At 41.0% G+C, this 12,404-nt stretch overlaps 1 protein-coding gene across 1 annotated transcript in view; it reads left to right on the forward strand.

Moving 5' to 3' along the window:
- The window catches only part of LOC136864344 (lachesin), a 512,637-nt gene that overhangs the window by 254,102 nt on the left and 246,131 nt on the right, over positions 1–12,404 (forward strand). Inside the window, exon 5 of the mRNA XM_068226175.1 lies at positions 942–1,070. Coding sequence (XP_068082276.1) covers positions 942–1,070 — 129 coding nt within the window. The remainder of the gene's footprint in view (positions 1–941; positions 1,071–12,404) is intronic.

Genomic DNA, 12,404 nt, shown 5'->3' on the forward strand with positions numbered 1-12,404 from the left:
TGCCTCGGGAATCCCCTTCAGTCCCCGCGTTTGGTATAGCATCACGCCTTTGCAGTTAGCGTCCTGCTGCGCATTATTTTATCAGCGTTAAATATCCATTCTTATAATTGGCTATACTGGGGTTGATTTCACTCCATGTTTCAAGCAGGCGAACAAGGCAGAAATATACATTCTACCTGCCCAAGTGTAGGATGGTTGCACATGAAAATTCTGAAAATTTTTGGTTCATGCAAGCCCTTAAGACCATAAATCGGCTGGAAGGGTCACTCGATATTTTTCACCACCCTTCCGCTGCAATTCAGAAAACTCTTCTCAAGGCTGGAACGTGATAATTTTGTAAATTATGTGAATTATTATGTGAATAGTCTCTACAAAGCATGTGAAGATGTGAATATGTATGTTGTATATATATCTATATATATGTATTTTTTTTCTATTACATCATCTGTAATTGGTACACAGTGTAGGTAAAAAATGAATATATTCTATACTACTCATAATAACAACAACAATAATAATAATAATAGTTAACAACACAGCAGGAAATTATCATTATCACAGGTACATCTCCATTTACCGCAGTCATCTTTGACGGTGTAGATTGTCAATCACATTGCTTAACTTCTGTTTTCATGAATATTTGTAAGTAAAATAATTTCTGTGGAGACTTTCACGAGGACCATCACCATATTTTTATTCAGTAAGTAACGGAAAATCAGGGGGTTACCAAGCGATGGATATCATCTTAGTTACTAAAGCAATGAACTGAACCATGATCCTGACCTAAACATGAAATCCCTTCACCCGACGAGAGAGCTCCTATTATAATTACAAATATTACCCAATCTGTTATTTTATTTTCAGACATCTAATATATTTTGAACTGATGAACAAATAATACATTTGAAATATTTACGCTCTCTTCTCTTTGTTTGTTTTAGTTCCCTCCGTGGAAGGCGAGATGTTATCCCTGACGAAAGTAACGCGCTCCGAGATGGGCGCCTACCTGTGTATTGCCGCTAACGGCGTACCACCCTCTGTCAGCAAGCGAATGATGGTTCACGTACATTGTGAGTATCACATTACTTTTAACACTGATCTTACACGGCCCTCGTGGACGGCGAATAATGAATGAATAGCGGCTCCCAGCTCAGCGTATTGAATTACTAAGCTGGGAACTTAATTCTACATATCCTCAGCGTTAACAGAAACAGATGGCATTATTCTGGTGTCAACATTAATATAGTTTATCATTTATTATATCTTGAATTTAGTTATAAGTGTAGCGAAACATAACTTGAAGGGTGATGACCTGTTCAGATAGTGAACTCCATCAAAAATGTATTTATTCTCATTTACGTAAAATATTTAACGCCGAGGATGAGAACATTTTTGAATAATAATAATAATAATAATAATAATAATAATAATAATAATAATAATAATAATAATAATAATAATAATAATAATAGGCAGAATAAACCTGAGTAAACGTAGGCATTAAACCCCGTTTATATGATCACTGTATGATCATAGCGTTTGTATTAGTGGTATACTGTCATCTGTAATTAGGTTTACGAAAGGTGTCTCGGGACTCAAAATAATGTACCAACACAATATTTTTATTCATTAAATGGAAAGGACAAATATTTTGAGTTCTCTAATGGCATTGGATTAATTATTGATAAGTTTTCTTTTATTTAAGGGATGTTAACCGCAAAGTTATCGGTTCTATGAATTAGGGATGACAATAGTTTCGATCCACTGAGGGTATCGAATAAGGGACGAAAAGCACAACAGAATACGGGAAAGAAAAGACTTACTTAATACAGGAGTGCCTTGTAAAAGACGTGTCTTCATTATAAGCAAACCTAATACCATGAAAGTAATAGCCAGTTTTGATTTTCTCTTCCTAGTTGCCCGTAACTTGCAAAGTCCGGGTTCGATTCCCGGCCAGGTCAGAGATGTGTACCTAGACCTGAGGGCTGGTTCGAGATCCACTCAGCCTACATGATTAGAATTGAGAAGCTAACTGACGGTGAGATAGCTGCCCTGGTCTAGAAAGCCAAGAATAATGGCCGAGAGGATTCGTCGTGCTGACCACACGACACCTCGTAAACTGCAGGACGTCGGGCTGAGCAGCGGTCGCTTGGTAGGCCAAGGTCCTTCAAGGGCTGCAGTGCCATGGGGTTTGGGGTTTATATACAAAATAATATTCGAACACTGTGAAGGAAACATTATATTTCAATTTATTCTCAGCTCTATGTGAAAATCAGATTGAATAAAATGCCGCAAGAAGTTCTTGACTCAAACTTTGTACTGATGTATCTCCAGTACATGGCCTCTCAAACGCCTAAAATCTCACACATGCAAACCGAGGCGCAGAGACTGTGTGCACTGTACATTGGTCCAACTCGGCTCAACTCGGCTTGACTCGGATGGTGTAGTGCGCTGAGAGCGACGAAGCGTTCGGTGAAAGACGGCTTGTTTATGAGTGAAATAGGTACGCGGAAGACAACAACATAATAATGGAGCAATTTGTTTCGAAGAAGGCAAAGACTTTCGAAAGTCCATTTCGATCGAACTGGGACCTTTCGTATTTGATTCTTGTCAGTCGTGACGATAAAGCCAAATGCTTAATCTGAGGGGCAATACTTACGTGATCGTCAAAGTTATGTATTTTTCAACACAAAGACACAAAGATTTTCCTAAGCTGCAACGAGAAGCAGCTAAGATTATTTCTATGTTTGGTTCCACATGCGTATGTGAAAGATTTCTTTTCTGTTTTAACTTGTAAGAAAACTACATTACATGCGAGTATTCCTTACTGTAATTTGAAGAACACTCTCAGAATTGCTGTCAGCCGATCTCTTGTTCACCGCGCGTAGAGGCGTGCGGCTGTGAGCTTGCATCAGGGAGATAGTAGGTTCGAATTCCACAATCGGCAGCCCTGAAGATGTTTTTCCGTGGTTTCCTATTTTCACACCAAGCAAATGCTGGGGCTGTACCTTAATTAAGGCCACGGCTGCTTCCTTCCAACTCCTAGGCCTTTCCTATCCCGTCGTCGCCATAAGACCTATCTGTGTCGGTGCGACGTAAAGCCCCTAGCAAAAAAAAAAAAGTATCTTGTTCCAGACATTACAAGTATAATTGCAAAGATAAAAGAAAAGAACAGCTAGAGAAGATAAGTTCTCTGCTGAAACCAAATTGAATGAAGAGGATTTTAACACCGGTAACCCTGTCCCATACAACTGAGTGTCTCCGCTCACTGCTCGTAAACATCTTGCAGTGAGGGAGTAACAGCGGGGAAGGTGAGGAAGGTGAAGACAGGCCGAACGGCTGAGACAGATGTAGGGAAAGAGGCGTGGGGGTTTGCAATCTGGTCAACCTAGTGAAGTCGTCTCTTGTACCATGCGCCGTGCAGTGCAGTGGCGCATGCACCCTGAGAGGCCCTGCTCTAGAAATAGCACTGAGCCATTTCTGTCTGAGGTCTGAATCGTATGGAAATTCATGAAATGAAATTCCCTTTTACTTTCCCACCCTTACTCTGGCAGTGTGGCACACATCAGTATAACATCGTAACTAACAATCCACCTACGACAGTTAAAACGTTATTACTTCTCCTGGATACAAACGTAAACGCAGAATAAACAACTTGAACTTTGGAAACCCGTGCAACAGACATTCATACCTAGGTTCCTAAGGCATGATACCTAATCAGCCGTGGCTAATGAGTAAAAAACTCAGTTACAATAACAGACACTTCATTAAAGGCCAAACACATGTAATAACAAGGGAAATGCTCGCGTAGTGGAACTAAGAAGGCTGCCAAGAGGGACATCCTACTAGCACTCCTGTGAGAAATTCGTGAACTACCAGCTGTTCGCTGCTTAGCATGGAATCGGAGGCAAATGGCCAGGTGTTATATTATAAGCATAGCTGACGGCGATGCTGTAATTACAGTAAGTGTCAACTTCACAGTTTCCAACTTTTGTGCCGTTAAACCACGAATACCGAAATATATTAAAATAGTAACAAGTGCTATTTTTTATTACGTGCATGCCACCGTTATCTTCTTCTTTATAGCATATCGAACTTTAAAAATATATGATGCCACATTTTTTCTCGAACATACTGTGAAAATCAGAAAAAATACATTTATAGGCTATTAATCGAGTGAAGACATTCGCTTAACCGATCAAAACTGTTAATCGATCGACAAGTCTAGTATAAATATGCTCCTGGTGCAACTGATGTGTTTACGATGAAATGAAATCGAATGGTCCGAGCGCAACTGATATAAACCCATCCAAGAAATGAACTTAAGATTAAAGCTGCTGCAAAGCGAACAGAAATTTCGGTTTATATTTTTCCAATGTGACTATTTTGAAGGTCTAAATTAGTTATGATTGATTTATATTCCATTACTGTGATCAACTTGTGAAAGAATATTTGTATGCAGTAGTGTTTAAGAATTTAACTTACGCACAGGGAAGTTAAAGAAATAAATATGTCATGGATAATGCACTCAAGTTCATATTATCTCTGAAGAACACTTTTACTTTGGTACTTTTTCTCTTCTTTATCAAGTAAAAGATACGGTTATTAATGTTTACACTCTGTGTTCTATTTTCATGCACTCACTTGTAGTTGAAGCGTCAACCTGTGGTTAATTCTCTCCCATTTTCATCATATCTAAAGCAGAGAATCAAAATGCGTTAAATTCTCTCCTCTCTTGTCTCTTCTAAAGAAGAAACTTTGCTCAAGTTCCGTGTTTTAATTATGTGAGAGTTATAAAAATCGTAGCATTTTATTTTGTAACTTCTAAAATAAGCCGCTTGAAAGTTTAAACGCTTAAAACTTGAAGGGAATGTGTTATACTGTCATCTTCCTCAACAAACTCCCATGTGACAAGGATGCTCATAAAGGTGCTTGAATTAACTGAATGTTAAGAGTTTTCTCACAAGCAGTGATCATAAATGAATAACAACAAGGTAATTTGGAAGGCGATGCTTATTCTCTGTTAAATAAAATTAATGAAAGAATAAGTGGTAGGATTTCGAACATAGTAATAATATTAATAATAATAATAATAATAAGAAGAAGAAGAAGAAGTTAGTGTGGCAATGCATAATGTAAACCTATTCTGATAAATTATTATTAAGAAGTGAACAAAAAGTCCTTTAATGGAAAAGACCGTGGAAGATACAGACCATTCTTCCGTTTTGTCTTCCCAATTCGACTACTGCCACAACCAGATAGCCTGCAGTTATTACAAGCTACGTGGTCAGTGTGAAGACATCTTTAGCAGTATGGATGGGCTTTCGTGACTGGGTCTACTGCCTTTCAGATCTTCGATTAGGCTAAGGAACCCCGTTCCAACTCTCAGTCCGGAAGTGAAAATCCAAGACAGGCCGGAAATCGAACCCCGGGCAACCGAACAAGAGACAGACATGCAATTCCTACACCATGGGGCTGACCTTAAAAAAAGGAACTGAGTACGTAGAAGTATAGATTATCATTTATTTAGGATCATTTTAACCTCCTATGGGTTACGATTACACAACTTCCTTGACTGTTGATGTTCTCTCTTTTTACGCCAATACTCCTTCATTATCTGGCTCGCTTTTGCTCATTCCTCATCTGAGAACACCCTTCTTGTTCTCTTGGGTTTCTCTACGGACAGATCCGTCACCTCCGCAATTTTTCTTCTGAAAACTGTTCTGTTCGCAATATCTTCCTCTTCAATGCCACAATTTTTAAGATCCTGATGAACTTTTTTCAGCCATGGTACATGAGTCTTTCTTCTTTCCTGGAAGATGAGGATCTTGTTTGCTAGGCGTTCCGTTCCCATTCTCAGGTGTCCGTAGAAAGTCAGTCGCCCTTTACTTATCGATATTAATATTATTATTATTATCGTTTAAAAGGACCTAACATCTAGTTCATCGGCCCCTACATAAATATAACCCATTAACTTCATTTAAGAGAGGAAGCAATAATGTGTCTGCTTTTCTGCATTAAAATGACGTCACTAAGACGTAGCGGACTATATTAATTCCTTTACTAATTATTCCCTTAATTTTTTAACTTAAAACTCCTTATATTTTGGCCGTGCGCGTAGAGGCGCGCGGCTGTGAGCTTGCATCCGGGAGATAGTAGGTTCGAATCCCACTATCGGCAGCCCTGAAAATGGTTTTCCGTGGTTTCCCATTTTCACACCAGGCAAATGCTGGGGCTGTACCTTAATTAAGGCCACGGCCGCTTCCTTCCAACTCCTAGGCCTTTCCTATCCCATCATCGCCATAAGACCTATCTGTGTCGGTGCGACGTAAAGCCCCTAGCAAAAAAAAAACACCTCCTTATACTTCCGCGAACTAATTATTTCTAAAATATGTGTAAAATGTGGACACTTAAAAGACTCGAACCCCAAAACATCACTATATATAGTACTTAGTCAGACTTGGCACTGGTTGAGAGAGTATCTTGAATACATTTCTACATCGATAAAAACAGGTGCCATCCTTGTTTGTGCTTGCACACTGTGTGGGAACAACGCCTCTGCATCTTAAGAACGAGAGTAAATGAGTGAACAGCTTCATTTCAAATAGTCTGAAAATTGTGAATTGAAGATTCTAATGCAGCCTCGAAACCGAATTTTTCTTACTTCGCTAGCGAAAGCAACGCAATATTAGTATACAACGGAATGTCAAAATCATGGCTTACTTGTCCAATACCGTACAAACAGCTTCCCCTGGGGATCAAAGGTAGAGTGTCGGTTTCTGGAACCCATGGCAGTGGGTTCAAATCTGGCTGAATTAGTGGGATTTCTGAAGGACGGAACAAAGTCCGTTCGGCACTCCGTTTTTGACTATGTTGGCATGTAAAATATCTTTGGTGACACATTTGGTGTTTGCCCGGAAACGTTTATCAGAATACAATCATAGGTCGCCCGATTGAGTCCAGTTTCCTCTACCACAATGTAGAGAAAAACAGAGCATCGAAATATTTTCATAAAGGTACGTTAGTGGAGGCCATAGGATGATAATAATAATAATAATAATAATAATAATACATTATTATATATATTGCTATTTTTATGATTATTATTATTATTATTATTATTATTATTATTATTATTATTATTATTATTATTAACGCACAGGTCTAACAATGTACATGTCCGTCTCCGTGACTAAATGGTTAGCATGCTGGTCTTTGGTCACAGGGGTCCCGGGTTCAATTCCCGGCAGGGTCGGGAATTTTAACTATCATTGGTTAATTTCTCTGGCACGGGGGCTGGGTTTATGTGGCATCATCATCATTTCTTCCTCATCACGACGCGCAGGTTGCCTACGGGAGTCAGATTGAATGACCTGCACCTGGCAAGCCGAACTTGTCCTCGGATATTCCCGGCACTAAAAGCTATACGCCATTTGATTTCAACAATGTACATGCGCTGTGGCCATACACCCAGACAACTGTAGCAACTCGAAATGGGGTGAATTACAAAAATGTGTACAACACCCCTGTAGAGATAGCTATGAGTCTCTGGTAAGATCCCAACTAGAATATGGTCTAGTGTGTGGGACCCTTACCAGGATTACGTGATTCAAGAACTGGAAAAATCCGAAGAAAAGCAGCTCGATTTGTTCTGGGTGATTTCCGACAAAAGAGTAGCGTTAAGAAATGTTGCTAAGTTTGGGCTGGGAAGACTTGTGAGAAAGGAGACGGTATGGTATGTTGGTATGGTGGTACGGAGTGGTATGTTTCGAGCTGTCAGTGGATAGATGGCGTGAAATGACATCAGTAGACGAATAAGTTTGAGTAGTGTCTTTAAAAGTAGGAAAGATCACATCATGAAGATAACGTTGGAATTCAAGAGGACAAATTGGGGGAAATATTCGTTTATAGGAAAGGGAGTTAGAGACTGGAATAACTTACCAAGGGAGATGTTCAATAAATTTCAAATTTATTTGCAATCATTTAAGAAAGGGCTAGGAAAACAACAGATAGGGAATCTGCCACCTGGGTGACTACCCTAAATGCAGATTAGTAGTGACTGATTGATATTAAGGCAGGATCTTTGACTGGTTTACACAGTTTCCTGTTATAACTCAGTGCATAATCCTGGGCCTCTTTCCCACGTCCCAAACTCTCTTGATTGGGGTCATGCTGGGTGAAAGTGGCGGCTACACCTTTTATTGGAACTCTCCAAAATACTCCCCCTCCCAGTCTTGAACAACCTTAGCCCGACGAGACGTTGAGGCTTCAAAACGTCACTAAGAAGGAGTTTGTATCCGTCACTATCCAATTACAGTGTTGGTTTCACGCACCTATGGAAACATTTCATGCCAAATGAACACATTTTACACCAGTAAGAAACCATCAGAAGTCAGGTGTTTTGTTCGCGCCTGGAAAATATAATAATAATAATAATAATAATAATAATAATAATAATAATAATAATAATAATAATAATAATAATAATAATAATAATAATCGGCCCCGCGGTGTAGGTCTAGCCTGCCTGTCCCTTAACCGGAGGCCCCCGGCTCGATTCCCGGCCAGGTTGGGGAGTTTTACCGGGATCTGAGGGCTGGTCAGTGGTCCGCTCAGCTTACGTGATTACAGTTGAGGAGCTATCTGACGGTGAGATAGCGGCCCCGGCCTAGAAAACCAAGAATAACGGCCGAGAGGATTCGTCATGCAGACCGCACGACACCTGGTAATCTGCAGGCCTTCGGGCTGAGCTGCGATCGCTTGGTGGGCCATAGTCCTTCGGGACTGTTGCGCCATGGGGTTTTGTTATTTAACAATAATAACAATAATAATGACATGTTGCCTCTGGTGAGACCTGGTATAGACCTCTCGGGTTGACACCCCTATGGGTGACCTGCCAGTCTGTGAGGGTGGAGCCCTACCTAGAATGAAATGTAATGTAAGTAAATAACATGTTAAAAACCATTATCAGTGCTGACGCCAGAGGGTTTCTTATCCACTACCTACAGAATTCAAGTTGACAGCTACTGGACTCAAACCACGCTGGCCCTCGCTCGTTGAGCAAATAACCAATGGAGCTTAAAATCCCCGACTTGGCCGAGAATCAAACCCGGGACCCCATGGACCTAAGACCAGTATTTTAAGCGGGTAGTCAGAGAGCCGGACACTACGCTAGAAACTACGACCGGATTTGCGCTAAATTTGAAACTTACCATGAGCCGGATGTAACTTGTATCTTCACTCATCGGATAATGCCATGCGTTTCCAGTCTTACAGTGTCCAATTAACGAAATCATGGGGCCAGATGACTTTAACAAGGACATTCTGATGGACCTTCTGTTCTTAAATCCCAGCACCTGTGTGTAAAATATATCCTCGAAGGATTTTTCATTACAACATTTGCAATATGAAGTTTTATGGTCGTGAAAGTACGCGTGAAGGAGAAACCCCACAAGAATAAAAATTAAAGGTAAGACAGTATGTACACTATAAATAACTCGCACTCGGCTAATCAACTCGATGACATTCGAAGGTAGTTCAGTATTACGTAAAACTGAAATGAACTGAAATGGCGTATGGCTTTTACTGCCGGGAGTGTCCGAGGACAAGTTTGGCTCGCCAGACGCAGGTCTTTTGATTTGACACCCGTAGGTGACCTGCGCGTCGTGATGAGGATAAAATGATGATAAAGACGACCCGTACATCCAGCCCCCGTGCCAGCAGAATTAACCAATTATGGTTAAAATTCCGGGAATCGAACCCGGGACCGCTGTGACCAAAGGCCAGCACGCTATCCATTCAGCCATGGAGCCGGACTACGTAAAACTTGCAAAGAGTGACCGAAATTTAATTGAAGGGAAAGGTATGTAATAGTTTAGTGATGTTATTGGTTTTACGTGCCATTCATGTTTTAGGTTTTTGGAGGTGGTGGCGGAATTCTATTCCACGGGATTTCTTTATGAATCAGCAAATCTACCCACACGATGTTGGCATATTTGAGCACCTTCAAGTGTCACCGGACTGTGCCGGAATCGAAACACTCCACTTGGTGTCAGAAGGCCGACGCTTTTCTGTTTGAGCCCACTCAACCCAACACAAATCAGATCACAGAGAGTTTTTCCATGGAAAAATACCATGAAAATCTTGGATTTCTACAACGTTTCGGATCATGTTGACTGGAGTATGCAAAGGAACATTTTACCTTCTCTTGGGGAGATGTTCACATTTTGTGTTGGGAACTGTACGACTTAAGTAAGATAACTGGAGGTAATTTAAAGAACTACTTTAAAATATGTGCTTTCCTCGCGTTACTCACATGTACGACAGCCAGGCCGTCACATGCTGGGAGATATATATCTATCCCGCAGGTTTAATAAACCAAGACCCTATCTTATTGCGAAAGTCACTAGAGAGGGTTTACTGAAGAGATGAATGCCTTTTTAGGTTCAGCTGCAGTCGTTTAAGTGTGATTTTTCTATCAGTTAAATCCAAATACGGTGGATAATCAAAGGATGGAGCCCAGTATAAAAACCCATAAATGATGTGATGAGAGATGTTTATAACTGCCACATTTCACCGTCGATTCCCAGGCACTTTTGTTAAGGGGAATTTAAGAGAACGTTTTAAGAAAACTTTGATTGCCCAGTGAGTCATTGTTTAGTTTAACGAATGAACTCCGTCGTACATCGAGTCTGCGATGATGTTTCTGGTTGGCACTTTTCAGTTATTTATGGTCAGAAAAAGATATTCATCTGGCCTAGGTTTACGGCCAGATACCCTTACTGGCGCCAACGCTATGTGGAGGGATACGTTCATTTCTGTGGTGGAGCCTGAACCTCGCAGAACGACTGCTGGACCTCATTGGGTCCTTTATCTCAACTTGACGTGGGGCTCTTAAGAGCGTAGACTGTTGGTTTAATTTGATAATTAATTCCGGTATTTCGGAGGGTAAGGAGAGGCGAAAGTGGAGCGACTGAAATATGGTGGTGGTTTTAGTTTGAGACTTCGATAAAGAGGTTTGTCGGTGCTTAGGGTGATGGTAGTGATGTGGGATGCAACGTGGGGTGTTGGAGCAGCAGTATTACTGCCTGGGGGGTGTTGGGGGGGCTAGTGCTTAGTTTATGTGGTACTGGTTAGTAGGAAGAGTAGATTTCTGAGATGGCTGATAGTCAGGTACGTTTATGCAGAAATGTGTATTAAGACGAATACAAATACCCAGTCCATGAACCGGGAGAATTGCCGAGTCGCGGCTAAAATCCCTGGAACAAGAATCCAACCCGGGATCTTCTGAATGGAAGGTCGCTACGCTGACCGTTCCAGCCATGAGGCCGTACTCAGCGATGGAATGAATATCATAGCTTTAAGGGGCATTCTGAACGAATGTTGCATTCAGTGTTGACGTCCATTACAAGTGATAATAATAATTAACAAATAATAATAATGACTACTTTGCTTGATTTTATGTTCTAAAAGTAACTTCACCGAGCTCGATAACTGCAGTCGTTTAAGTGCGGCCAGTATCCAGTATTCGGGAGCCTTGAAGATGGTTTTCGTGGTTTCCCTTTTTCACACCAGGCAAATGCTAAGGCTGTACCTTAATTAAGGCCACGGTCACTCCCTTTCCTGTGCCATCGTCGCCAGAAGACCTATCTGTGTCGGTGCGACGTAAAACAACTTGTAAAAGGAAAAAAATTAACTTCGTTGGAGTACTTTCAACCTATTTTGTCCGGCCACCTTCAGCAACTAACTCACGAAACACTGTGGTTAGAAAAATGTCGTCTGATGTAGTCGTGTAATGAGTGTAATTTGACTTGTATCTGTTGAGAATATCGGTGTTTTGAGATGTAGTATGTTTGTATAGAAGTCATCCCTCATACCCCATGAAGGTGAGGGTGGTGGAATATATTCACGGTACCTTATCCCTAGCATAAGAGGCGAATGAAAGGGGTATCTCCAGAAGCTCTCAAAATCTTGGAAGTTAGGTTGGCAACCACAGGGCCCCTAGCGTGTGCTGATCTATACATATTCGCGTCGTGTGTTCTATTACCTCGTTGAGAAATAACAACGGGTTTATCCACCCTAACCAATCAGATATAGATTAGTCTTGGACTTCAGCTTGCTCTTCCTACCTCTACTAACCTCCCACTTACTCCTTCATTTGTTTGTCCTAGTGAGTGAAAGTGAAGGTGGTAGTGGACATCAGATATCTAAGCTTAGATTAGATTTGGGTTGGTTTACAAAAGAGACATGTTACCTCGCATGAAACCGCTGAGAAGTGCAGACCTATGGGGTGTGATGGCGAGTTGTATCGTCACTGGTTTCTCGCCAAGACGGCCCAGGTTTGAACCCTGGCAAATATGTGAGGGATGTCTTTAAAAGAGAAAGTCTCATCCTTGTGGTTTGGA

This window comes from Anabrus simplex, chromosome 1 (assembly GCF_040414725.1).
Source record: "Anabrus simplex isolate iqAnaSimp1 chromosome 1, ASM4041472v1, whole genome shotgun sequence".
NCBI lineage: Eukaryota > Metazoa > Arthropoda > Insecta > Orthoptera > Tettigoniidae > Anabrus > Anabrus simplex.